Source organism: Akebia trifoliata, chromosome 9 (genome assembly GCF_017979445.1).
Source record: "Akebia trifoliata isolate Shusen 1 chromosome 9, ASM1797944v1, whole genome shotgun sequence".
In the NCBI taxonomy this organism is placed as follows: domain Eukaryota; kingdom Viridiplantae; phylum Streptophyta; class Magnoliopsida; order Ranunculales; family Lardizabalaceae; genus Akebia; species Akebia trifoliata.
In genome coordinates, this window is record NC_141383.1 from 17,341,195 (window position 1) to 17,367,623 (window position 26,429).

The following is a 26,429-nucleotide window of genomic DNA, read 5'->3' on the forward strand; positions in this document are numbered from 1 at the left end:
AAATATAACTTGTTTTTTAGTCAAACAAACATTTATTAACAAATAATGGGGTATTTATAAGAAAATGGTATTGTAATGGTGGATTGTTTCTACTCAATGTTATGAATGAAAATGCATCGTCTTCTACTTATCTTATTAGGTCAATTTTTTTACGACCTGCTAAACTAGGTTAGATTAGTGAAGGAAAATTAAAGAAATTAAAAAACTTTGGTATCTTACCCAATCTAAAAATTAAGGAACTAGATAAATGTGATATTTGTGTATAATCAAAATTTTACACATAAACCACATCATAATGTATGAAGAACTTCTTAGTGTTGTTCATAGTAATCTTGGAGATTTTTAAAATATTGAGTCTAGAGAAGGTAAAAGGTATTATATTACCTTTATAGATGGTTACTCTAAATTTACAAAAGTCGAATCTTTGGGAAGTAAAAATGAAATAGCATATATGTTTTTAAAATATAAAAAAGAAGTAGAAAATCATATAGATAGGAAGATTAGGAAACTAAGGGCATGTTTGGTATTACTTTTATTACTTTTATGTTACTTTTGTAAAAATACTTTATTGAGAATAACTTTCCAATAAATGCTTTTAATTTACAAAGTTTGTTTGGCAATGCTAGTTATGAAAGTAATTTTTCAAATTGTAGATTAATTAAAAGAGAATATGAAAAATATAAAAATAGCAATACCATCTTTAATATCGATTCAGGTTGTTCATTGTCACAAGCTCAAGTCTCACCTTTCAATGGAGAAGATTATGGTAAGATCAAGATATAAATAATTTAATCAATAAGGTTTTGTAACCTTATAGCCTCAAGTCACACCCTTCAACGGGGATGATTATGAAAATTTCGGGCTTTATACCATGTCTAATCATAGAAGGGGTGAATACGATAATTAAAATTTATTTCGATATATCCAATTTTGACTTAGATTGATAATTTGACTATATATTGTAAGTCATTCACTTAACCTTGATTTTGTATTTATATTTAAAATGCATTTAATGAACATACACTTGAATCCTTCATTTAATCATGTTATTCAATGGCACATTCATATACGATTTACCTAGTCGACATTCAAGGCATCACATAACATTCAAGTGTAAATTGCGGAATTATAAAAACATGCACGAGACATAAGACATATATTAGATCAGCAATATGATTATATCTATTTTCACATAAAATCTCTAGTTTGCAATGCAATAATTGTTCACGTAGAATCTAAACATTTATGACATGTCATACATAATATAATATTAATTTACCTAAATGTAAATTAATAGAGGCATTTTCACAAACATGAGACAAACATTTTATAGTGGTTCGGCAACATGCATACATCCACTCCCAAGGTTCCTACATAGGAACTTGATGTTCATTATCAAAGAGGTTTATGGTTCACCGTAAACCTTTTACAAAAATTTTTATACCTAGGTTAAATTTTAAAACCTTAATATTGAGAGAACGCATCTTCGCGAAATTGTCCGTTTTATTTTTAAAAAACTCACGAACATTTACTTTTGTCAATAATCTTCGTTTTTAACAAGAACTTGGTTTTGTAGGGATAAACCAAGTAATCTCATGCATAGAATTGGAAATAAAAAATCAAAATAATAAAGAATCACTCAATGCTTAATGTTTGCTAATGATGATCTTGAGTTCTTCGAGTCCTTAAACTCACAAGTGTGTCTTGACGGTGGAATCTTCCAATTAAGCTTTCGAGTTCGTCGGCTCATTGTGATCACTCCTTCCATCTTTTCCTTTGCTCTTTGCTCCATGAATGTATCAATGTGTGGCAAGGAAAGGATTTAATGGTAGGAGTAGGATCAAGAGAGAGATTTACATAAGTTGAAGGTATGCTCACCTAATACAAGGCTCTAATAGATGTTTTTTGGATTGATGGTGCATTTAACCATGACATAATCTTCCAATAGTATAGAGAATGCTCTTTAAGAAATGAGAGGGGAGACCCAATCTTTTCTAGCAAATGATCCAACCCTCTAATGAGCTCAAGAGTGAATTAACGGTAAAAAATATGACCTGACCATTTAACATTTTCTGTCAGCGGTGTTGTGATGTTACCCCGGTAGCGCCGCGAAGTTAACTCAGTGGTATCGTGAAAATTATCAAAATGTCATTCTCACCCATTTTGGCCATAACTTTCTCCCGAAAGCTCTGATTGGCGAACCATTCGGGGATCTCATACATCTTACTTAGTAGAAAATTCCTAAAATATCACCAAAGGATGGACTATATCCTAAGGGGGTAAAATTATCAAAATGCCATTTTTATCATTTCATGCCAAAACGAGCTCTCGAGAAGTCCGATAATAAAACGATCTGAAGGTGTAGTAGATCTTGCCTATATAAGGCCCCAAAAAAAATCACCAAAGGTGAAGGATTGTCTTACAGTGGTCAAATTTCTAATAACCATTTTTTTACCATTTTTTATTCTTAAAAGATCTTATGAGTGAAAGGATCGAGGAATGGGTCTACCAAAATAATATGAGTAGATATAACAATCATCTAAGTATTGAGAATGCTCTAAGTGATCTCATTATCTTTTAGGCTTTCTGCACAATATTACAATTTTTTATCGAAGTACGTGAGATTGAGCGACTTTACCAGAATCTTCATACGTTTTCAAATACAAATCGATCTGACATTCAATATTAGTGTGGCGTCCTGCCAAACGCTAACACAAATCCCCATGTCAGATATCGAAGTACTAGGTGGCACCTCGAAATTTTAGCATGGTCTCCTCTGTTTATGTTAGCATTCTTATGCGTTTAACCATCACTTGATAAACGGCATACAATCCTGCATATAAACAAACAAAATATAGTACTAGTGGAAACCTATATACGTCTAATAATATACGATAGATCAGAGTGCGGAAGAAGAAATTTATACACGGGATTATACAAAAATTTCTTACTCTAACAAAAGTCCTAATGCTCAGAACAAAATCTATAATACTTTTAGACAAATCGATACCACTAGGGGATATAACCCCAACACTCACTAAGTAACGGACACTGACTGTCTATCTGACCCACCAGATTATTCTCACTCATGTTCTACACTTACCTCGCTAAGCTTAGGATCTGAAACTAAAAAAATTGAGAAGGAAATGGTGAGTAACAATGATTATCCAGTAGGGAAGCAAATAATTTATGCCAATAACCTCTCCTAACATGAACGAATAAACATACTGAATCATTTTAAAATATGCAAAATTTTACAAAAAAACTCCGATTAACTGGTACATATAGCTAGGGATTAGCAACTAAATATTTTAAAACTCACATTACATCGATCAGCAGTACTCACTATAACATTATCTTTTTATAAAAATCTAATTGATCAAATAGAAACATTAAACATGCATTTTAATTTATATATCAAAATAAGACAACATATATATAATACATAATGGTGGAGTATTGGAATTAGAGAGTTGGGATTCACGACTGGATCGCTCCCAGTCGGGACATGATGTTACAATTCTTCTCTGACTTTTAATTCCTGATTTTATGGTCGGTCGCTGCACTTACCACACTTAGTTGACCATTTATCCGGCTCAGGTTGGACGTTTGACATGATCGTAAGCAATGGGTCTCCTTTCGATGTGTCAGAACGTTCGACTACTATAGATTGTTAGTAATCACTGACTAATCATATTCATCTATACCTATCAGGTGTGCATGCGATTCTCAAATATGCAAACCATTCATATACGACCACCTTTACATTACAAGTTTACTGGTAAAGATAGAGAGGAATAAATAGTACACCACTCCGGATGATATGACGCACTATCCCTTCTAACATTCACAGACTCTTTAACAGCTCACAAAATAGTTACATATATATATTATTTTCATTTAAAAATAAAAGAGAAATTAACAATACAAGATTGAGAATGAATATCCAGTTTCCTACCATGCAACTGTGACCAAACGGCCTAAAATAAATAACAGAACGGAAACGTAAACAGCGCCTCACGCTAACAGAAAATAAATAAACATGCAACCAGTAATATTATCCCTGGATACCCGTTCACCAACATAAACACAACACAATAATGTAAAATGCAAACATCACCCCTCGGGTGTGATTCTGACATTTTACCATTTTCATACCCTTTTCCCTTTTTTTTTCGAATTTTACAGTTTTCAATCTCTTAAACAAAATATCCACTTTCTGATATTCATCAACTCAATATAAGTTAATTGAATATTAAATCATTTTTTTAATTATGAAATTCATTTTTATTAATAACATTGAAAAAGTACAAAACTTAAATTAAAACGCGGTCCGAGCGATGTATAAGACCCAACTGACGAAAATAACCCGGTGAAATATTCTACCGACATATAATTTGTTATAAAATACAGTTAAACATATCAAACATGCAAGTTTTGGCGTGAATTTGAAATAACCAATTGAATTTGATAATTTTTGGAAACTCACCATAAATTTTTAATAAAATCCTAAATGCAATTTTCACAATCTACGATTACTAATAGAAATTGAGAGTTCCTTACTATCTCTAGGCAACAGAATTGAAGCACGTGCACAAAAATCGAGACAATCAACATAAAAATTAAAGTAACTCGTACTTCGAGACGATTGATTTTTTAATCTAACCTGATAGTTTCAAAGATCTCGATGCCATCGTCTTTTCTCCCTTCTGCGGCGGAAGACAGTTTAACCCCGAAATGGATGAAATAGGATATCGAAGTTACGAATTCCCCGTATATGTTTATGACTATTTTTTTATGATACGGGATGAAAAAGAAAAGAAAACAAATAGAATTTGGGTGGATTTTGTAGATGTTGAGGCTGCGGACGTTTCTCCCTTCTACGTCGGAAGTCAACGACAAGTCGTTTATAAGAGATCTGAGTTTAAAGATCGGATGAAATAAAAAAAAGATTCGTAATTTTCGTTGGTTAGTTTTGCATGGGTTGGAGAAGATGAAGTAATAAAAATAAAAATAAAATTTAAAATTTTATTTATATAAAATTTGGGATAAAATTGGTATTTTGCCTATTATTTTGATAGACGATAACTTGACCATCCGGATTCCAAAACTGATAAATGAATATTCTATTTTATCTAATTTTTTGTTCCGGATCTAATGGTATGGTCAATTTCTATAAATTTTATCTTTAACAAAAATTTATATTTTTGGCCTGAGGTGACCCCTAAAATTGACGTCGTTTTTGTTTTTTATGATAATTCGACTTCTTGATCTCCAAAATGACAAATAAATAGTTCATGTTCAATAATTTTTCATTACGAATCCAATGATATAATCGAATCTTAATAATTCTTACTCTAGTAAAAAATAACTATTTTAGCCTGTTCCGACTCAATAATCGAGGATTTTGTAAATTTTTCTATTTAGACTCATACTTGAGCGTGCTTACAAGCTAAAGTATATTTTTCGATCATTTTGAATCTAATGGTGAGGTCGGATTTCATTAAAAATGATCAGAAACATCCTAAAATTTTACTCCTAAGTCTCACTTTTAAGATTTTCTCAAAATTTTACTATTTATCTTTTCTTGAGATACGAATCAGAAATTCGGGACTTTACAATTAGTCTTGGGATTGACAAAATATGGAACTAATAAATTATAATTTCATACGGGAAGAATCTCACCTTCTATCCCATATATCTATAAATATATATAAGGAAATGTTCAGCACCAAACATTTTGGCAAAACATTTTTCAAAACATAGGTTAGAAGTTTTGGAATGGGCTAATTTTTGGTGAGGATGATCTCTACGGTGAGATCATCATCACCAAAAATCAACCCATTCCAAAACTTCTAACCCCATAAAAATGTTTTACAAAAAATGGACGGTCCACGATTTTTCAACTTGTAAATATGGGGCTAGAAGTTTTGGAATGGGCTGATTTTTGGTGAGGATGATCTCCTCACCGTAGAGATCATCCTCACCAAAAATCAGCCCATTCCAAAAGTCCGGACGATCAAATTATCGTCGATTAAAATAATAGGCGAAATACCGATTTTATCCCAAATTTTATATAAATAAAATTTTAATTTTTTTTATTACTTCGCCTTCTCCAACCCGTCCAACAGCTAACGTTTTTTTTAAAAAAAATTATTTTTTTTCAAAACTTCCACCTCAGATCTCCTGCGAACGGCTTGCCGTCGATGACCGACGCAGAAGGGAGAAACGTCTGCAGCCTCGTTCTCTACAAAACCCACCCAAATTCCTTCCATTTTCTCGTCTTTTTCACCTCTTATCGTCAAAAAATAGCCGTATATAAATACGGAGATTTCAATACTTCAACCTCGGATTTTGATCCGTTTCTGAATCAAATCGTCTTCCGTCACAAAAGGGAGAAAGGACGACCACATCGATTTCTTCGAAACCACCGGGCCGATTTCAAAAATCAACTGCCTCGAAGTACGAGTTACCTCGATTTCTATACTGATCGCCTCGATTTTCACGCACATGCTTCAATTCCGTCGCCTAGTGATTGTAAGGATCTCTCAATTTCTATTAGTAATCGTAAATTGTGAAAATTACATTTAGGATTTTATTAAAAATTTGTGGTGAGTTTTCCAAAAATATAGAATTCTTTTGTTATTTCAAAATTCACGCCAGAAATTGCATGTTTGATATGTTTAATTGTATTTTTAACAAATTATACGTGGGTAGGGTATTTTAATGGGTTATTTCTATCAGTTGGGTCTTGTGCACTGCTTGGACCCGGTTTTGATATAAAATTTGTGTTTTTTTTTCAATATTATTGATAAAAATAAATTCTATAGTTGGAAAATATGATTTAATATTCAATGAACTTATATTGAGTTGATGAATATCAGAAAATAGATATTTTATTGAAGAGATTGAAAATTGTAAAAATCGAAAAAAGGAAAAACGGGTATGAAATAGTAAAATGTCAAAATCACACCCGAGGGGTGATGTCTGCATTTGACATTGTTGTGTGGTGTGTTGGTTGGTGAACGAATATCTAGGGATAACGTTACTAGTTGCATGTTTATTTAAATTTCTGTTAGCGCGATGCGCTGTTTACTTTTCCGTTCTGTTATTTATTTTAGGTCGGTTGGCCACACTTGGTAGGAAACTGGATATCCATTATCAATCTTGTATTGTTAATTTCTCTTTTCTTTTCAAATGAAAATAATATATATATGTAGTTATTTTGTGAGCTGTTAAAGAGTTTGTGAATGCTTGAAGGGATAGTGCGTCATATCATCCGGAGTGGTGTACTATCCTGCGATGTACGGTAGGGACCACCAAACTCATACGTGGTATGGGACGTGTATGAGAGTGGAGTCACAACTAGAATCCGGGTTTATTCATCTCTATCTTTACCAGTGAACTTGTAATATAAAGGTGGTCATATACGAATGGTTTGTATATTTGGGAATCACATGCACACCTGATAGGCATAGATGAATATGATTAGTCAGTGATCACTAACAATCTATAGTAGTCGAACGTTCCGACACATCGAAAAGAGACCCATTACTTACGGTCACGTCAAACGACTAGCCTGAGCCGGATAAATGGTCAACCAAGCGTGGTAAGTGCAACGACAGGCCACAAAATCAAGAACTACAAGTTAGAGAAGAATTGTAACATCATGTCCCGACTGGGAACGATCCAGTCGTGAATCCCAACTCTCTAATTCCAATACTCCACCATTGTGTATTATTTATCTGTTGCTTATTTTGATATATAAAATGAAATCCATGTTTAATGTTTCCATTTGATCAATTAGATTTGTATAAAAAGAGAATATTATAGTGGGTAATGATGATCGATGTAATGTGAGTGTTAAAATGTTTAGTTGCTAATCCATGGCTATATGTACCAGTTAATCGTAGTTTCTTCTTTAAAACTTTGCATATTTTAAAATGATTCAATATGTTTATTCGTTCATGTTAGGAGAGGTTATTGGTAGAAATTATTTTCTTCCTTACTGGGTAACCATTGTTACTCATCCTTTCCTTCTCTATTTTTTAGTTTCAGATCCGAAGCTTAGCGAGACAGGTACATAGCACGAGTGAGAATCATCTTGTGGGTCAAATAGACAACTAGAATTCATCACTTGGTGAGTATTGGGGTTATAGCCCCTAGTGGTGTCGATTGTCCAAAAGTAATAGGTTTTGTTCTGAGCGTTATGACTTTTGTTAGAGTGAGAAATATTTGTATAATCCTGTATTCTGGTTGTTCTTCCGCACTCTGATTTTTCGTACGTTATTAGATGTATATAGGTTTCCGCTAGTATTATATTTTGTATGTATATATGCATGATTGTATGTTGTTTATTAAGTGTAGGTTGAATCGCCTTAGAATGCTAACATAAACAGAGGAGACCATGCCGAAATTTTGAGGTGCCACCTAGTACCTCGAGATCTGATATGGAGATTTGTGTTAGCGTTTGACGAGGCGCCACATATTTTCTATCGGTTTATTAAGTCTATGTCTCGAACTTCGATTTTCGCAATCATATAATTATTTTAGTTAATTTTTCAGTTCGGATTTAATGGTGTAGTCGGATTTATCATAATCAAAGCCTAGAAAAAAAAATTCTTATTTGTTTGACCTATAAATTCTCTCGAGATACGCATAAAATCTAGGGTATTACAATTTACCTCTTGATTGAAAGTCAAGTTGTTTTTTTTTTGTCGATGAGAGATTTTTATTATTATTTTGTTTTCTTCAAAAACTTAATTTATTAAATCAAAATTTGAAAAAAAAAAAAATCAAAATTTCAATCGAGAGTGATAAATTTAATCTTGCATTTTGTAGAGAGTAAGCCTAATATCACCAATTTCTTAGGTGGGTATGACTAAATTACCCTAAAATAAAGGGTTGTGACGTTGGAGTGACCTGAACCTCATATCACATTTCTTGATATGAAAGTGGATAGGAACCATATATGCTTTTTCACTCATATCTCTATGAAAAGCATCTATGGTTCTCATACACTTTCACGTCAAGAAGTGCGATGTGAGATTCCAGTCCGAGGTCACTTAAGCATTATTCAAAATAAAATTTTAATGGGTAGTAATTTGATGTCACTAGCATTGTAGATAGGGGGTTATTAAAACTTCAATAGTCCTGGCACCATGATAGCCTTGCCCTAAAAATACACGGTTTTGACTTCCTCCTTAAAAAGTTGACCCAATAATAAAAAAGATGGAAGATTTATAAAGTAAAAAAAACATTTTAAAAAATTCAGACGACAACAGAGTAACAGACCACAACAATCACACGCTTCTTCTTCTTCCCCCGTCTTGTTCCCCTGAGAAGCCGTTCGATTTTGGGAAGTTTTATTGAGATCCTCAAAAACTTCGAGATCTTCACATTGATGATGGGTGTGCTCTCTCTTTTCTATAGGTGTTTTGAGAAGAGAAAGAAAGATGTAGAAGGAGACGAAGATGGAGATTCAAATGATTTGTTTTTCGAGTTTCGAACTCTGGAAGTCGCTACTAATTGTTTCTCCGAGTTGAATCAACTCGGACGAGGGGGGTTCGGCCCTGTTTTTAAGGTACGCTTTCGTAATTTTAATGTCCTCTTGAGGTTTTAATGTTTAATTTCGTGTTCTTGGGGATGAAAGCTGTTCTTGTGTTCTTCCAGAAAATTCTGATTTTCAATTTCTTTCTGAAAATTAAATGTCTTGGAAAAGATCAACGGTCCAGATTATTCCTTGGATAGAAGTGCGACCACATTTGTACGGTAGTTGTGGGTCCCAATGACCCCTAATTCTTGTTGTTGTAATCACGAGCGACAGAGAGAGAGATTTGCGATGTTTGTTGCGTAATAACAAGAGTCCTGAATTTGTCCACGTCATGGAGTCATTTGAGTATAATACGTGGCGAGTCATATTATCAGGACTCTATAAAAATATTTTTTATTTTTACAGTTTTGAAAAGAAAATAATTTCTTTTTCTAGAAAATTTTGACAACCTTGAAATGGGTTATTGCACCCCGATCACAATATGATAACCATACTGACAAAGTATTATAATAGGATGCAGGTTTATATTGATATATTATTATATGGTGATCTCATGAATATCAGAATTATGATTATCTTTGATTGGAGAATGGGTAGTGTGCTATATTGCACTTATTGGTCAAACAAATTTTAAAAGATAAAAATACTATTTTATTTTATATTGTTACTATAATTTGTCTATGCCGATAAGGCATAAGCATCCCCTTTGAGATAAGGGAGTAGAAGAGTAAAGGTAATAAAGTTAGAGAAGTATTATTAGGAAAGGGGTGGTAATAGAGGAAAGACAATAAAGTTAGAAGGGTATTCTTGGAAAGGGGTAAAAGAGGATAAGCAATAAAATTAGAAGGGTAATTTTGAAAAGAAAGAAAAAATGAAAGACAATAAAGTTAAAAACTATCCTCAAGATTCATAGTGACATTAAATCTCTACCCCTCTTTATATGGAATAAAGGGAGCAGTCCACCATTGTGTTTTATTGTATGGGTAGATAAATTATTTCAAATGCATTAACGAATCCATCTAAAGGTATTTCAATATTTTTTAAAATTTTAATTAATGTGGATTCACCCTTGTCTAGTTATAGTTTTTTTTTTTTTTTTTTTGCGGAGCATGCAAAGAAACAAAAGCTTGAAACATAAAAAAGCATGCATCTCACAAGCCTTTGACACAAAGGTTAGACTCAAAACTTCAAAAATAGGAGACCTGGTGTTGATTGTAAGATGCCTTATAATTATTACCCTATAGGATTAAATAAATGAAAAGGCGACACAAAGATTCTTTGGGATATTCCTTACTATATAAATTTTGGACTCAAACAAAAGGAACTACAAAACATAGCCTTCTATCAAATGGACGATTGGAAAAGATAATTTCCTAAAAACTGATTTTGACTCTAATTTCCCAAATTTGGTCAGTTAAATTTGTGTGGGTCGGATCATGGGCCACTCCATAGACCCCAACCTTCTTTCTAATCGAGCCCAATAGTTTTGTATAGAATTAATTTGTTACTAATACCAAACAAACTCTTGTCCCTATCAATAGGACTTTTAGAAGCCATTGAATTCCAATTCAAATCAACAATTAGAAAACCTTCTAATCCTAGCCCTATAAATCACCTTTGAGTAATGATATTTACCAAATATAGGCTATTTATAGATGTTACATCAACCAAGATATGAAAATTGACTTAATATAAGGATTCTAATTATCAATTCTTCCTAATGAAGAATATCCTAATTGACATATTATTCTCCATCACTACCTACCATTGATGTTGAGTGTATATCATGCATTTTAATACGATACATATTATTCTCTAATATCCTCTTGCATTTGAATGGTCCTATGAAGAAGGAATATGTAATTGGTTTCATTGAATAATTTCTCTTGATCTCATTAGGTGACATGTTCATGGATTGCTGAAATATCAATCATGGTTGTTGGTGGTTAGTGCTCGTCTATGAAGTCCATCATTGTTGCATCTCTTTCTTTTTGAGTATTTCGGAGCCGGTAGTTTATTTGACTAGGTCTGTCATCATCTCTTCTAGGAGCATACAAAGTAGGATTGTATGATTTAAATAAAGAACTCTCTTTGGAGAGATTTTAGAAAGGAAAAAAAAGATCCTGAGACATGAATATGAGGGCCAAGATGATTTGTAGGTATATAGGGAAAGTTGTGATTTTTATTGAAGAAAACTAAAACAATAATAGAGGAGAAGGGAAAAAAAAAGAGATTTAGGTCCCGCCATCGCTGAAAAACAACGCAGCAAGATCGTGATCTCAGTAGAGCTTAGGCTTTGATACCATGAAGATGAACTAAACTTTATTGAGAATTCCTTATTACATCAACCAAAATAAGGAAATTAACTTAATATAGAGATTCTAATTATTAATTCTTTCAAATGAAGAATATCCGAATTGACATTTACCAAATATATCACTACCATTTGTGGTGAGATACACCAGCAATAATACATTATATCTCATGCATTTTAATACAATACATCTTTTTCTATAATAGGCTCAACCTTACTTGAATAGGACAATACCTTATGTTTTCATGCCCACCTCTAATGAATTGGGCATTGGGTGTCCTTGGGACAACTTTATGAGAAATGATCAAATGAGTCACAGCTTTTGCATTATTTCGACTTCTATTCATATACAATGGATTGCTCAAGAGAACTTCTAACATCGTCACTCAGTATCATTGAAGGTAGGAATTCGCAATCCGTATCTTTCCTTTTTTGCTAAGTAGCAATATGTATCTAACTTAACACAACTCTCGCAAATGTAAGTGTAGGTCGCTTACTAGTCAGATGGTCCATATGCAAAGGATTTCCCACGATGCTGATATCATACCCAATCACCCATAAGGCCGAAATTGGAGGGGGAGATTAGGTAAACAAATTCAAATTGGAATTATCTTGAACATCTAACTTTTCCCGTTTCAATTTTGAACTCTATTTTTGAAGAATAATACTATAATAGCATGCCGACCTATCGTTTGTATCAGAGAGTTAAAAATCATTTCACAATCTTGGGGGTTGAATTTAAAAAGGAAGAATCCCTCATTCGGTGACATTTTCTCCATTGAGGCCTTCATCTTCCACATATTCAAGACAACCGTTTGAAGGCCTTGATGGTAAGGTTTCTATTATTTGTATGTATAAGACGTGTGGGGGCAAACTGGTCTTTTCCAGTTCCACATGTCCCACTAACTATAGCCTAATTCTCTTATATAAATATAAGAGAAGAGGCTCATAGAAACTAACCTATTGAGCCTCTCTCTAAACTTCTCCTCTAAATCTCTCTCTTTCTCTTCTAAACATTAACATGGTATCAGAACAAGGTTTAGATCTTGAAGTTTAAGAACCTACCTTCCCTTTCTTTTTCTTCTTCTTTTTCGATCTACTTGGTATTAAAATCTTAGGCTTCTGATTACAACATAGGGTTTTAATCTTTTAGTTGGTGAATACTCACAATATGTGAGTACATTTGAAGTTGGTGTTTTGTAGTTTGGTGATGTAAGTTTTGATTTGGTGGTGTGCTTTTCCCTGGGAGGTCCAGATCTACTTTTCAAATATCTGCAATTTATCAAAAAGGGGACTTTAGTCATCTGTGATTTGATTTGTAAGTGTATAGACCATATTCTACTAGATCTAGTTATTGCGATCTGGTTTGTGAATCAGATTGATTTGTTTTCTCCAAAATCTAGTCGCTTCGCGATGAATCCTCGAGATTTGCATAGATTTTATTGGTATTTCAGATTTGATTTATTTGGTGCAATCTGTGAATCCTCGAGATTTGCACAGATCTGATTGGTATTTTAGATCTAGTTTATTTGGTGCGATCTGTTTATTGTGGAGTGATTTCGGATGGAGATGAAGTCCAACATTCTATTTCCTCCCGAATTCTTTAATCTTCAGATGACCTCGATCAAAATAAATAGAGATAATTTTATCCTTTAGTCAAAATCTATTGAGGTGTTCCTTACTGCCAAAGGAAAGTTGAAATATTTGAAAGATGATCCTCCTAAGACTGAAGATCCTAACTATTCTAAGTGGGTTCAAGAAAATATTCAGATTATGACATGGTTTTGGAATTGTATGGATTCCACCATTGGTGTAAACTTGATGTTCCTATCTTCTGCCATGGAAATTTGAATTCAATTGGCAAGATGTATTCTGGAGTGAATAATATTTCTCGGATTTTTCAATTGGCTGAAGAGTTCTTTTCCATTCAGCAAGGTGACCAAAGTTTATCAGCATATAACTCTCACCTTCAAAATATACAGAACGAGCTCAATTTATATCAGCCTTTTACTATTGATTTAGCCGTACTACGTCGACAGCGGGAAGAAATGGATGTTGTTCATTTTCTTTCTGGTTTGAAACCTGAGTATAATTCGGTTAAATCTCAGATTTTGACCAGTAAAGAGTTGCCTTTACTTACTGAAGTTTTTTCTCTCATTCAGAGAGTTTTTGTTGGTGTTTCTGGTGTTACATCATTGGTGTCTGAATCTGACCAATCAACATTGACCGTTTCTAGAAGTACAGATTGTGGTCGTGGCCGTAGTAGTGACCATGGTGGTAGTCGTAGGTATCGTGGTAACCACAGTGGAAGCCGTGGAGGGAGTTGTAATTCTAGTGGGGGTTGTGGTTGTGGTGCACCCAGAGAGTGTACCCATTGTGGACTTGATGGTTACTTTATGGATTTCTATTAGGATTTACATGATCCGCCCACAAGTTGGGCTAATCAGGCTATTTCTAGTGACTTTAATGGTGGTGGTTCTGTTGATCCTCCTTAGGTGGCTTCCCATGCAGATATGGTTACTATCTCTCGTGATGAGTATTCCAAGTTACTTTATCCTCTTTAGCCTGGTGCTTCGCCCTCCAACGTTACAACTCTAACTTACTCAGGTATATCCTGTCTTGCTTCATCTTCATCTCCTTGGGTCATTGATTCAGGGGCATCAGATCACATGATTGGGTCATTAGGTGTGTTTTCATCCATTCAACATTCTTCCTCTTCATCTCGGTTTTTGGTATTAGAACTGTCGTTTCCTGTTCTACTCTTTCTTTATCTTCTGTACTATGTCCCTAAATTTCCTTTCAGTTTAATGTCCATTAGTAAGTTAACTCAATCTCTTCATTGTTCTGTGGTATTTTACCCCTCATATTGTGTTTTCCAAGATCTAATGATGACAATGACGATTGGTGGGGGATATGAATCTGGAGGTTTTTACTATTTGGATGTTGGTGGAGGCTCGCTTGCTCTTTATGCTACAATCACTCCGCAACAATGGCATTGTCGACTTGGTCATCCTTCACTCCGCTATTTAAAAAAGGTGGTTCCCACTTTGAGTCATATTCTTATTTTAGATTGTGAGTCATGTCAGTTAGCTAAACATTATCGTGCTTTTTATCCACCTAGGTCTGTTAGTAGAGTATCGAGTCAGTTTAATCTAGTTCATTCTAATATTTCGAGTCCTTATAGGATTGTTTCTCGTTGTGGGTTTCGGTATTTTGTAACTTTTGTAGATGATTTTTCAAGAATGACATGACTTTATTTAATGAAAGATCATTCTGAGTTATTTTCTATTGTTAAATTGTTCTATACTGAATTCAAACTCAGTTTGGTGTGCAAATCAAGTTATTTCGTAGTGATAATGCTAAAGAATATGATTCTGGACCTTTGAATGACTATCTTTCATCCTTTGGTATTATTCATCAAACTTCGTGTACACAGACCGCTCAACAAAATGGTGTTGCTGAACGTAAAAATCAGCACCTTCTTGAAGTTGCATGTTCTCTAATGTTTCAAATGTAAGTTCCCAAATCTTACTGAGAGGATGTGATTCTCACAGCATATTATTTGATTAATTGTATGCCTATGCCTGTTCTTGATGGTCAATGTCCTTATTCTATTATGTTTCCTTCGAGTCCTTTATTTTTCTTACCTTCATGGATCTTTGGTTGTGTATTTCTAGGTTACTCTCGTACCCAAAAAAGTTATCGTTGCTATGATCCTTCAGCCCGTCATGTTTTTATTAGTGCAGATGTTATATTTTTTTTATTTTATATCATATTTTACAAATCCAGTATAGTATGATAATCTTTTGTTTGCTCTTCCTCTTCTTGTGGCCGATTTATCTCCCACTGTTCCATTTCTACTCACTTATATTCGCAGGAAGCAACTGGCACCTTCAAATCCCCATCCTCCTCCAGATGTAGACACCTTACCATCGTCTTCACAGTCTGTAGATCAGGTATCTAGCACGTTTTCTGATATTGATCTTGTTATTGCACAAAGAAAAGACACTCGTAGTCGTACTAAGCACCCCATTTCTAAGTTTGTTTCTTTATCTCATTTGTCAGTTTCGTATCGTGATTTCGTTTATGTTTTTTCTTTTATGTCTATTCCTCGTAGTGTACAGGATATTTTGTCTTAGTGAGGTTGGAGACAGGCTATGGAGGTTGAGACTTCATCACAATGGTATTTGGGAATTAGTGTCCTTACCTGCTGGTATGCGCACTATTAGTTGTCGTTGGGTATATGTGGTGAAGTATTTGCCTAATGGGTTTGTTGAGCTGTTAAAGGCTCGCCTCGTGGCCAAAGGTCATACTCAGACTTATTGTCACGCCCCAAAAACTCAACCGAATCCCTATGATTCTCAAGTTGAATCCAGAGGCATGATATAAAACCCATATCATGATAGTCAATATATAAATGTAAATGACATAAATAACTGTCATACCTGATCATTGCTCAACAGAAGAGATACGCATCCTCAAACATCAATACACTTGACATATATACATAAAACAGTAATGACATAATACGGTGTTCATAATTACATAACAAAAAAAGACGACAACTAAAGACTTAAACCTAGCTCTAGTTTAAGACTCATTACTAGTAGTACCCATGCTCTACTCCTGGAAGGTTGGACTGATCATCTATAAGACCATGGTACTGAGCCTCCTTGGAAGGATCACCTAAACCAGGTGCGCCTGAAATTTGTGATGTCGTAAGGGTGAGTAACAGGGGAGTTACCCAGTGGGGGAATCTTACAATTCTAAATAATAGCATCCTATATGCAATTTAAACATTCTAGGAATTCGTAAATCATGCATATTTGATATTTAACACATAATTGAAAATAATTGAACACCGATATCATGAAACCTAGCAGGATATTGAAACTCAATTAAAAATCTGAATAAACAATTGTTCATAATATAACATCAAATAATAGAGTATTATAATACATAGTTTAAGGTCACGACTGATGTGAACATCTCAGTCAAAATACGATTATTCCAATACTTCATCAGTGTGGAACCCCACCGTTAGTTCCTGATTCTATGGCCATTCTGCCACAATTTGGGTAACTATTTTCCTGCTCAAGTTGGTCGTTGACCAAGGCCTTAAGAAACGGGTCAAATCAAGTAGGTCATTCTTTCTTGACTACTCTAGACTATTAATGATTATTAACTAACCATCTTCATCTATGCCAATCTGGCATGCATGTAATCCTCGATATTTTCTATCAATTATACAACTATCTACATTTTGTTCTCTATTAAAGATAGAAAAGAAATTCCCGGATTCTTGTTGTGATGTTGTGTTCTTATGCATCCCATAATACATAAGAACTCAAACAACACAAATGTTATCTTAGAATAACACATCATTTCGGAAATGTCACAACATGTTATTCCTTATAGATTTTCACAATCTCTTTAATAAATCACTAAAATACTACATATAAGTATTTATTTTCTTTTCAAAGCATATTGAAAGTAAAACATACACGTGTTTTAAATACCCAGTCCACTCTTAAATGTACAGTCTCATCTCTCTTTTCTTTTTCTTTTTTTCGTGTCTTACACGACCATTAGTCGAAGCATTTCTCTTATTCGTATCTTACACAATCTATGACTAAAGCATCACCTCATCTTTTCTCTCTTTTTCGTGTCTTATACGGTATACGCCGAAGCATCTCACTAATTGGGTATTTTAAAAACACAACAATCAATTGAGAACTCGTTCTCATATTTTATTTTAATAAATTACTTTTCTTACTCAACTTTTTAATTAGAAGCATTTCTTGGAAATCCATCACCAAAACGATAAAAGTAAATTGTCTACTAGTTTAACTTATTCAAAATCATACCTGTTTATAAAATATGAATAAAATATATGAATTGTGTATAAAAACAACAACTTATATAGTTGCTGTATTTTATTTTTTTTTATAAGCACAAAATACGTATAAAGTACATATAAAATATGTATAAAGTAACAAATGGTTTGAGCATTCAATCTAAGTATACATAGTAAAATATTATATAAAAACAGCAACTTTCATAGTTGCTGTATTCTATATTTAACACGTATAAATACGTATAACGTACGTATAAAACAATAATTTTTTTTATCATTCTATCTAGCATATATGTTGTGTCAATTTTATACAAAAACAACAACTTTCATAGTTGCTGTATTTTGTTTTTAGCATATATAAATATGTATAAAACATGTATAAACCAACTACAAGCATGTAATAATTCTTTTTAAACAAAACAACAACTAATAGCATGCTTTAAACTCATAAAAACAATAATATAAATATGTATAATGTATGTGCATGTTGAAAAAAAATTACAAAACAACTTTAGTTTTAAAATTACTAAATCAGAATTGTTTTAAAAACAAAACAAATTATATTTTACAACTATAAAATCAGCAATATATTTTTTTTAAATTTTACTAAAACCATCATAAAGAGTTGCAAGGGCCTACCTTTTTTTTTTGTTTCTCTTTCTTTTTCTTTCCTTCTTTTCTTTCTCTTCCTTCTTTCTTTTCTCTTCTTTTTTCTTCTTACTTTTCTCTTCCTTCTTTGTGTAAAAAGTGAAACAACAAACAAAAAATCAGCTAATATCATATTTGATATTTTCAAAAAAATATCTAGATATTACAAAAAATTCTAATTCTTTTAGAATTTCCTAAAAAGACCTTAGTAAATTTGACTTAGTCAAAGTTGTTTGACTAGAATTGACTTGAGTCAACAACAGTTGACTTGGTTTGAGTCAACCTTAGTTGACTTGGTCAATCACTTTTTTTTTTTGAACATTACACTTATGGTGTGGACTACTCAGAAACTTTTTCTCCTATGGCAAAAATGACCTTTGTTCGTATTGTCATTTCCCTTTATGTCCACTTTCTGTAACCCTTATGTCAGTTGGATGTTAAGAATGCATTTTTGAATGGTGATTTGGAGGAGGACGTGTATATGGAGCAACCCCCTGGTTTTGTTGCTTAAGGGAAGTTTAAAGTTGGAAAAGGCCATTTATGGCGTAAAATAGTCTCCACGAGTTTGGTTTGGGAGATTTAGTGAGGTAGTAATTCAATTTGTGTTGAAATAGTATTAGACAGATCATTCTGTGTTTATTCGCTTCAATTCTTCAGGGATTATTATTTTGATAGTTTACGTTGATGATATAGTCATCATAGGTGATGACACTAATGGAATAGAGGAGCTGAAAGTCTTCCTTCAGACACAGTTTCAGACAAAAGATCTTGGCAAGTTGCATTATTTCTTAGGGATTGAAGTTGTGAGATTCAAGAAAGGTATTAACCTGGCTCAAAGAGTATGTTCTTAATTTGCTTGATGAGATAGGTATGTTGGAAAGTAAACTTATGGACACTCCAATGGACCCTAATTCAAAGTTGATAGTAGATAGTGGAGAGTTGTTTGATGATCCAGGAAAATACAGAAGACTAGTTGGTAAACTCAATTATTTGACTATCACTCGTCCATATATTTCTTTTTCAGTAAGTATAGTGAGTCAGTTTATGGAAACGGCAAAGGTTCCACATTGGGAAGCTGTTGTTCGAATCCTTCGATTTCTTAAACGATCTCCAGGACGTGGTTTGTGGTATAAGTCCAAAGATCATTTGGATTTAGAAGGGTATTATGATGCTGATTGGGCAGGTTCTCCATCTGATAGGAGGTCTAAATCTGGGTATTGTACTTTCTTAGGAGGAAACTTGGTTTCTTGGAGAAGTAAGAAGCAAAATGTGGTTGCAAGGTCTAGTGCAGAGGCAGAATATAGAGCAATGACTCTTATGACATATGAATTGACGTAAGTTAAGAATTTTCTCAAAGAATTGGGTGTTAAGATAGCTACTCCTACGCGATTATATTGTGATAATCAAGCTGCAATTCATATTGCTTCCAATCCAGTGTTTCATCAGTGAACAAAGCACATTGAAACAAATTGTCACTTTATCAGAGACAAGGTTTTATGTGGGGAAATTAGTATACTGTTCGTGAAGTCTGAAGATCAGTTGGCGGATATGTTCTTAAATGTAGTCGCCTCAGTTTTATTTGCTCCAAGCAAGATTTACTTAATATTTATGCTCTAGCTTGAGGGGGAGTGTTATCTTTTCTTTAGTTTCTTTTATTTTCTCTTCTTTAGTAGTTTATTTTCTGTAGTTTCTTTAGTTTATTCCAAGTAGGACTTTCCAACTTGAGGGGGAAGGTTATTGGTACATATAGGACATGTGGGGGCAAACTGGTCTTTTTCAGTTCCACATTTCCCATTTAACTGGAGTCCTAATTCTCTTATATAAATATAAGAGAGGAGGCTCATAGAAACTAACTTATTGAGCCTCTCTCTAAACTTCTCCTCTAAATCTCTCTCTTTCTCTTCTAAACACTAATAGTTTCTTTCTTAGAAAGTAACTGAAAGAGAGTGCTACCACCTCTCTTCTTCCCTTTTGAAAACATATCTAGGAATCTATACCGAACTTCTCTTGCACTAATCATAGAATGAAGGGAGAAAGAGATCTTCCTTATCCCTTTGGCCATAAAGATTTCTCCATGAAAGGCCTGATGAATTGGCCTTCATTTATAACATAGTAAACATTGTTTGTTTTTTTTTCCGTCAGTACCAAGATTACTCACTACAAATTCCTCACTATAATAGCATGGATGTGTAGATATAGTTTATGATCAGATTAGGATTTATTTTCATATATTTTGACCTATAATATCTCTAGATGCGGGTTCATGTAAGGCGAAGAATTCCATTTCTTTGCATGCCAACCATGGTACCGTTGTTGTTTTTTTTTTCCATTGATATTCTTGCCCTTGTAGTTTCCCTTGCCTTGGTTCTTGTTGTAGTCTTTGTTACAAGTTTTCTCCTCGTGCTTGGCATCAGTCTTGACGTTATGACTCCATATTGTATCTTGTCTATGTTTCTAGACTCTTTTTTCTCAATTTAGAGATGTGACATCATGATAGCACCCACATGTAATTTTTCTAGAACCCTAGCGGATTGTTGATTTTACTTGCAACCATCTAGAATTCAAGGACCTGATCAGAAATCGATATAGTTTCCAACTAAAAAACCTTTTTAATGCGAGCCTCCTTAGCTACCCCACAATTCTGTTGTGTTGCACTTCTTGGAATATTTTTTTGACAAGAGTGTTCACGAATGCATTTATGACACATGTTTTCATCATTCTCCCTTTGAGAAACAGGCGGGGCAGGGCTTAGGACATAACCACGCTGAGTTACCAAATCGTGAATCCCAGCCTAATGGCTGTGATTGCCTTCATAATTTAATTACCATGGTATTAGATGCTGGTTAGCAATTCGATACCAGAAAAGTTTTGTATAGTTACGTTTTGTCATTCAAAATATAAGTGAATTATGAGGTAGTGTTTGAGAGAGAGAGAGAGGCCGATTACGGTCCCAATTAGAAGGAAAGTGCAAGTTGAAGGTCCGAAAAGAGGGAATGAAAGACTGAATAGAACACGGATTGAGGTTGTCACACTTGCAATAACATAAATCATGGCTTTAGGCAAAATTTGAATGTAGGAAAAAGATTGGTTCATCCAGCACCATACTTTTTTATAAGGCTTTGATGATTATAATGGCATAAACAGTTTCTGAATTATAGGCGTATATAATGTGGGTATGCTATAAATATGAACTCTTTTTTTTTATTTGAAAAAATCGGTCATATTATGGGCTTTTTATGAAAAAACATCAAATTTGCTTATTAATTACAAAAAAAAAAAAAAAAAAAGAATAATGCAACAGAGGCTAACTAGGATTTTAACTACAAAATTGTTGACCAATTTTTTATACAAATCTGCTGACTATAGTTTTTTTATTTATTTACAGGGGCTGCTGCCTAATGGGCAAGAAATAGCTGTGAAGAAGCTATCCGGGAATTCGAGACAGGGACTGACAGAATTCACAAATGAGGTGAAATTGTTATTGAGAATTCAACACAAGAACTTGGTCACATTGTTGGGTTGTTGCGCAGAACCCGAGAAGATGCTCGTTTATGAGTACCTACCCAATAAGAGCCTCGACAATTTCCTCTTTGGTACCCAATTCCCCCTACTTGATTGTTCTCTCATGTCTGAGTCATTCTTTTACAAGCCATGTTAGAAGATTAAGGCTTTAGATTGGGTCCAATAGCCCCACCCAAAAAAAGTGGGTGTCTGTGTGTATGTTTGGGGGAGGTGGTTGACCTTAATATTCGGGATAAGATGTAGATAATGATGTCTCTACATATTTTCATTATTATAATGAGAGAAGGCAGAGTAGAAGAGGTTCGACACAAATTTTTGGATCCGCAAATGCCCTCATGTTTACGTTTGAACTTAATATAATCATGGTCATTTTTGTCAAAAACCAAGAAAATAGCAGCCCAAGACCCTAGAATCACGTTGGTTAGTTTTCAAATTTGCAAAAATATCCTTTTTTACTATGTAATATTCAAAAACCCTTTAATCAATGTTTTAAATTATAGATAAGCCCTTTTAATATATATGCTTTTGCACATGCCACCTTCTAATTCTTTTTATTTTTATTTTTTTGAAAATAAACTTATGTGTTGTTGATGTGGTGGAATTTCAGATAAGAGCCGGTCCTCCTGCTTGCAATGGTCGAAACGTTTTGAGATAATTACAGGCGTGGCAAGAGGTCTTCTTTACCTACACGAAGAAGCACCAGAACGGATCATTCATAGAGATATCAAAGCTGGTAATATATTGCTTGATGAACGGATGAACCCAAAGATATCAGACTTTGGCTTGGCAAGGCTCTTTCCTGGAGACGACACTCATCTTCATACATTTAGGACTGCTGGTACTCAGTGAGTGGTTTTTTCCTTCCTATGCTCAGTGAATTAGCATTTGTTCCATAAAGTTTGTTAAGTGAAAATGAAAATAAGCAACTTATTTTTTACTGAATTTGGGTTTTAATAGTGGCTATATGGCTCCTGAGTATGCGATGCGAGGTTACTTGTCTGTGAAGACCGATGTATTCAGCTATGGGGTGTTGGTTTTAGAGATTGTGAGCGGAAGAAAGAATCATGATCGGCAAGTTGAGGAAGAAAAGGCAGACCTCTTGAGTTATGTAAGTCACATAATAGTTATTTTAGTTTTTACATTACCTATAATTGGTGACACCCATTTCGATCCAATAAATCTGCTAACGACGATACTGATGTTCAATAAAAGGTATTTTTCTTGGAAGGGTTAGGTTTGTCTGATCTCTTCTGACTTTGGGTCTTGCAACATTATGAACTATTGCTTGCATGTTATGGAATAATGGGCATGTCCACCACTTATTGAATGTGGAATTATCTCAATACATACATCCTTTTCCATCATTATATGAATGACACAGCTTCAAAACATCATGGGTATAGTGAAAAAAATCTTCAATTTTTTTGAAAAGATCGTGATTAAATCACGATTTAAATAGTTATCGATTAAATCACGATTTTTTTAAAAGAATCACGAAGTTTTTGGAAAAATCTTTGAATTTTTTTATTTAAAAAAAAAACACCATTATTTGTGATTTAATTGACAATTTTTAGAGAAAAAAAATCACAGATTATTTTTGTTTTTAGTATTTTTAAGTACTATTTTTAATTTAATATATAAATTATAAAATTCATTTTTTTTCCCTTTTATACTTAAGATAATTATTTATAAATTTTAATTTATCCCGTGGTTTCCCGATTTACCTACTTTTTCCGAAGCTTTCTCCTGCCAAATTATTCCCGAATCCTGACTTTGTCACTCTATCATGGGTGGTTAAAACCCTTGCCTAAGATTCATCAGGAGTTTTAAGGGGTATTCTTGGAGGATTTTGTATTCAAATGGGAGTACTCATCGTAGTTTGAACCTCCTTGAATCAGAGAGTATAGGCTTTTTCTGTTTTGCCTTTCTAGTAGGTCCTCTCGACCTCGTGGGGTAGGGTGTTTGTGTTGTTTTTTAATTCTTTCCTTGCAATTTTGATGAACTAAGCCACGGTCCTAATCAAAATGATAGCTAATGCTCCTCTCAATTTCTTTTCTTCCTTTTATGAAGACATGGAATCTCTGGCAAGAAGGGAAGACAATGGAATTACTAGATCCAACTCTAGGCAAGTTGAATCGAGATGAGGTAGCCATGTGTATTCAGTTAGGGTTGTTATGTTGTCAAGCACATGTTTCAGAAAGACCCGACATGAATTCAGTTCATCTCATGCTCTTGAGTGAGTCATTTAACTTGCCTAAACCGGGAAAACCAGGCATTCAAGGTCGTGGAGGACGTTGGACTACCAGTTCTGCTTTCACTAATACAAAGGCTAGTAGTAGTACTGGCACCGCTGTTACTAAAACATCTAATAATAGTAGTGTGGATTACTCGTTAAACTCAATCTCTGTGTCTTTAGTTGACGAAGGAAGATGATTAGGTCAATAAATTTTGTAAATTTTTTTGGTTTTTTTTTTTTAATTTTTAATTTTGTATTTGTAACCATGTTATTCATTTTATTTATCCTATGGTATAATTCATTTTTAGTACTTGTATACATCAAGGCCATTGTTAAATATTTTATACTTGCAAATCACAAGTTACCGCTTGCACCCAACCACAAGATTCTCTCTTTTTTTTTGTTTTATTCTTAACCCCATTAATTGCATCTTTCCGAAGGAGTCTTTGCAATATCTTTCAACCCACTTCTTTATTTTTCCTATTCTTTTTAAGTACCAGTCACAATTGCACGTACCTTCCCTCATCATTGCAGCCACATGTATGGTATAGAGTGCAATTAGTAATAGTAGAAGATGATGGTATGAAGGAGTGCAATATTTTCTTTTCTCTTTTAATGGAGTGCATGGACAATCTTTTTAAGTCATTGGGGTGATCTGCAACTGGTCAGTCTCTTAACATAGTAGATAAGGGATTACTTGGATAGATCCCATAATTCATCTCTACCGACCATTCTAGCTTTCTCTGTTCAAAACCATTTTGAGATTTGGATCAAGTTGTTGGGGAGTTCCTGTATTATGTGCATCTTTAGACACACCCCCAAATTCTGATTACTTGCTTACATAGATCTCAGGGGTACACCATATCTAACCACAGGTTGGGTCCAATAGACTTCTAAGTACTAAATTGTATTGAAAATTGTTAATTGTCATTGTAGGGGTGGAATTTGGTGATGCCTTGATAGACTCTGTTTTACTGATATAAAATTACTCCCTCATCCCTCCTGTTAGCATCAGTGTAGTACCTGCCAAAAATTATTTGACACTCAAGTTAGACTTGCTGAAGAATAATGAGAGGAACTCTCTCTCTCTCTCTCTCTAGTAGGCCAAAAGATCCCTTAGCCTTTGTTAATTCTTCAATTTATAGATCCTTTCTCGAATCAGGATTTCTCTTTTCATCGGGATGTGATCACAAAGAATCCCCTAATTACAAGGATCCTAAACGGAATTAGGATCTTTCAAATTGAATCCATGATTCCTGAGAGATCTCTGGACTTGATACACGTAAACCAAGATTATACAAATACTCAGACCAGGCTTGCCTTGTCAGACAGACCAAGACCAAGTCTCCACTAATGTTGTCCTATCCAACTAGCCAGGCTAGACATCTCTTCCTTGGTCTGTCCTACTGTTAGACAAGGTCGGATGTATTGGCATACACAATGTACCACTTAACTAGCTTGGACACCTGTACAGTTTGGATAACGCACCATTATCATCCTCTACAGTCATCATAATAGATTTCTAAATGGATAGTGTGTGTCATATTAGACGACAAATGTGTCAAATTTCAATTGGGTTGGAAACCTAACAATACATTAAATGACGGTTTAAAAGTTACAATTTGGGTTCAATGCTGAGAATTTTTAAAATATTGGCTTACGTAATCTACTTAGAAAGATTCATAATTTTTGGAAATCCCCATAATTAGCCTTCATCTTTAAACACATCTTTGCTTAAATCAAGTCCTTAACATACATGATGTGTAATTTAAAAATGTTGTCCGATGATATGATCTTTCGAACACAAACTCAAGACAATATTTGAAGAAGCCCCACAAAGTTCAATAAACCAAGAATTCCTTTGTCGTCAAATATCTAATTTGTATATTCTAAAATTAAGAACTTAATTCTAAGACTCCCATCGAGGATTATTTTCAAACAAGACTTCATCCCAACTGAATATCATTTTCTACCTAGACATTTTTCTTTTTTCATAAAATCAAAAAAACAAAAGGTGAATGAACAAGAGAAGGGATGTAGAAACAAACTTGTTGATCAATAACCATGTGCATAAATGATAGCCGGTCATACTGTTTAATGGTAAAACATTGAAGCATGGTGAAGAAAAAAAATTTAGCCAAAGAGAATAAATCATGAATAATTCACATTAGGGCCAAGAATTTTCAAAGAGTTGAATTGCACAGCATTAATCGATCCTCATATCATTCAAGTAGGAGTCGTGAATTATTCGAAGAATTGCTAACTATGATCCTACCTGCATTTGAACCAATTTACAGGG

General features: G+C 33.9%; 1 protein-coding gene across 1 annotated transcript; it reads left to right on the forward strand.

The window, feature by feature from the left end:
• The first annotated feature begins 9,245 nt into the window (after positions 1-9,245).
• LOC147394450 (cysteine-rich receptor-like protein kinase 44) lies at positions 9,246-24,467 on the forward strand. The gene is made up of 5 exons (XM_086453219.1): positions 9,246-9,583; positions 21,758-21,965; positions 22,502-22,739; positions 22,852-23,002; positions 23,965-24,467. The coding sequence occupies exons 1-5, from the start codon at positions 9,404-9,406 to the stop codon at positions 24,325-24,327; spliced, it is 1,140 nt and encodes a 379-aa protein (XP_086309345.1). The 5' UTR covers positions 9,246-9,403; the 3' UTR covers positions 24,328-24,467.
• The last annotated feature ends 1,962 nt before the right edge of the window (positions 24,468-26,429 follow it).

Excerpts from the sequence above, each read along its gene's own strand:
- LOC147394450 (XM_086453219.1), top strand. The coding sequence starts at position 9,404 with ATGATGGGTGTGCTCTCTCTTTTCTATAGGTGTTTTGAGAAGAGAAAG. Across the intron at positions 9,584-21,757 it reads GGTTCGGCCCTGTTTTTAAG|GGGCTGCTGCCTAATGGGCA; the intron begins GTACGCTTTCGT and ends ATTTATTTACAG. Across the intron at positions 23,003-23,964 it reads AGGCAGACCTCTTGAGTTAT|ACATGGAATCTCTGGCAAGA; the intron begins GTAAGTCACATA and ends CCTTTTATGAAG.